This window comes from Tupaia chinensis, unplaced genomic scaffold (genome assembly GCF_000334495.1).
Source record: "Tupaia chinensis unplaced genomic scaffold, TupChi_1.0 Scaffold000539_1, whole genome shotgun sequence".
Taxonomy (NCBI): domain Eukaryota; kingdom Metazoa; phylum Chordata; class Mammalia; order Scandentia; family Tupaiidae; genus Tupaia; species Tupaia belangeri.
In genome coordinates, this window is record NW_006160052.1 from 6,027,440 (window position 1) to 6,030,433 (window position 2,994).

Sequence of the window (2,994 nt, forward strand, 5' to 3'; positions counted from 1 at the left end):
GACTTCGCGGGACCCCCGCGACCTTGCACCCCTTCCCTTTTCTGGGTGCACCAGCTCCACCTTCGCCCCGGCCGGGGCACAGGAGCCTCGGTACCCATGGTTCCCCACCTCCCGACACGCCAAACCTCGGGCATCCCCTTCCCCCGCCGGCCTCGCCGCTCTCGCCGACCTGTCCGTGCACCCAGCGGCACCACGTTCCGGGTTGCCCTTTGCAGCCACCGGATCCCCAGGACCCCTGCCCTGGCCGCCGCCATCTTCACCTTCTCCGCCTACGCCCCGCGCATGCGCAAAAGCCCGCGCGGCGGCAGAGCCGGGCCCAGCGCGACGGGAGGAGCCGGCGCCGCGGAAGTGTTCGGGGCTCCCCGGGGGCGGGGTTGTAGAACCCAGGTGGGCAGCCCGCCGGGAGGACGCTTGGCTAGGGGCTGGGAACCGCCGCGGGAAGGAGAGAGGAGCAGGCAGGTCGCGTCTTTGGTATTTCAGATTCGTGTGCCTCTTCTCCCTCAGCTGACTTACACCCATCCAGGGACTCTCGGGGCACGGTGGCCCACCTCTCCCAGGGACTCTCGGGGGACAGTGACATCCCTCTCCCAGGGACTCTCGGGGGACAGTGACATCCCTCTCCCAGGGACTCTCGGGGGACAATGACATCCCTCTCCCAGGGACTCTCAGGGAACAGTGACATCCCTCTCCTAGGGACTCTGGGGGTCGATGGCCCACCTCTCCCAGGGACTCGGGAGGGGGGGGACAGTGGCCCACCTTTTCCAAGGCCCCCCAGGTGGCAGTGAGCCATCTCTCCCAGGACTCCTGGGGATGGGGGCCCTTCTGTCCTCGGGACGCTGGGGGACAGTGGCCCCCTCTCCCAGCATCTGTACTAGTAAAGTGAACCTGTCTGATTGTCTTCTCTGCTGCTTGCCTTCTTCCTCTCCCCTGGGACTACTCGTTCTGTCCCCAAATGTGTTCATTCTTCAGACTCAGCCCTTGATCTTGCCTGCTCTAGTTCTGTTTTACAAACTGGCTAACCTTCACTTAGGTGCTCAGTGCAACACACAAATGGACCCCAAATTGGCTCCTCAGTGTCAGTCCGTGTTTGCCGGGAAATGTCCCACACCTCAATCCAACAGATGTAAAACTGAACCTGTCACCAGAAGCTACTCGGGCTTGCTAGGTCCTTGGATTTGCTAGGACTTGGATAAATAGATTTCAAACTGGCCCACAATGAACAGAGTTACTGAACAGAATGGAAGGTATTACTGTATTTGCTTACATATAAATGTTTTCACTTTGTTTGCACAAGTGGCATCTGAATCATTTATACATTATAGATATGCATATATTTTGAGAGATTTTTGCAATAGGGCCCACGTGCTTGCCAGAGAGACAGAGGGACAGAAAGTGAGAAATCACCCTCCAGGGGGGATGTCCACACCACAATCCCTTCTTCATTCTCCTCTCGGGATTTTGGGCATACACACACATATGCCCAGTGAGTTTTAAGCTGCCAGGTCTGGGACTCAAACCACGGTCCACTACTTGGGAGTTCAGCACCAGAACCATTATGCCTTCTACTGTCCCAATATGCATATATTTTCAGCAGCTTTTTGGGTGACCACTATTTTGGAGCAGAATCCATTATTATAGATTTTCTCAAATATGTATTAGAGCAACAAAAAATGATATATACTATTCAGTGTATAAATCCTGGGGTGTATACTTCACAGCAACTCTCAGACATGAGCATTACTGGTTGAAAACATCCGCATTCAACCAATAATAAACCCTGGTCTAATCCGGGTCAGGAAACAGAGTTGGGGGCCAGCCAGATGGTATGGTAGTTAAGGCAGCTGGATCCCAAATGGTTGACTGCATGGTTTTGACTGCAGTTTGAGTCCTGGATGTAGCAGCTTGGAAAACATGCTGGGCACATGTGGGTGCATGCCCAGAATCCTGAGAGGAGAAGGGACGATGACATGGCCATCCTCCCTCCTACCTCCAGGGACGGTTTCTCACTTTCTCCCCCTCAGTACTGCTCTCCAGCAAGTGCATGCATCCTATGGCAGACTTAAAACAAGAAAGTTGTTCTAATTGGTTTATTTTTATCATAAAATTCACCCTTGTAAAGAGTAAAGTGATTTGTTTACAAAGTTGTACGATCATCACCACTATCTAATTCTCAAACATTTGTCACCCTCCCCCCAAAAGACCACACTCACTAGCACATTTCTTCTTTCCCACCTCCTGGCGACCACTAACTATTTCCGTCTCTGTGGATTTGCCTATTCCGGATGTTTTATATAAGTGAATCATACAACATGTGGCCTTTACTGTCCATCTTCTCTCATTTAGCATGATGTTTTCATGGTTTGTCTGTGTTACAGCATAGATCAATACTTCATTCAGTTCATGGCCAAATAAGATTCCATTTTATGTATGTACAACAGTTTATTTAGCTATTCATCAGTAAATAGATGTTCAGGTTGTTTTCTGCTTTTTGGGTATTATAACTAATTCTGCTGTGACCATTCTTGTACAATTTTTAAGTTTTTTGCTATACATATGTGCTCATCAGAGAGAGAGAGAGAAAGAAAGAGAGTGGGAAAGTGAGAAGTCACCTCCCCTAGGGGGATGGCCATGCCACAATCCCGTCTCCTCCCTTTGCCTCTCAGGATTTTTTTTTTTTTTTTGGAGAGATTTTCGCTATAGGGCGCGTGTGCTCGCCAGACAGACAGAGAGAGACAGAGAGACAGAAAGCGAGAAATCACCCCCCAAGGGGGATGGTCACGCCACAATCCCTTCTCCTCCATTCTCCTCGGGATCTTGGGCACGCACACACATGTGCCCAGCGTGAGTTTTAAGCCACCGGGTCCGGGACGCGAACCACGGTCGACTATGTGGGAGTCCAGCGACATAGCCATTACGCTAACTGCTGGTTCCCTACCTCTCAGGATTTTGTGCATGCATTCACATGTACCTGGTCTGTTTACCAAGCTGCCAGGT

At 51.5% G+C, this 2,994-nt stretch overlaps 1 protein-coding gene across 1 annotated transcript in view; it reads right to left on the reverse strand.

The window, feature by feature from the left end:
- Positions 1-298, reverse strand: part of NDUFB8 (NADH:ubiquinone oxidoreductase subunit B8) — a gene marked incomplete in the record, with an annotated part of 8,972 nt that extends 8,674 nt beyond the window's left edge. The window contains 1 exon segment of the mRNA XM_014591154.2: positions 170-298. Coding sequence (XP_014446640.1) covers positions 170-254 — 85 coding nt within the window.
- Between the last annotated feature and the right edge of the window lie 2,696 nt (positions 299-2,994).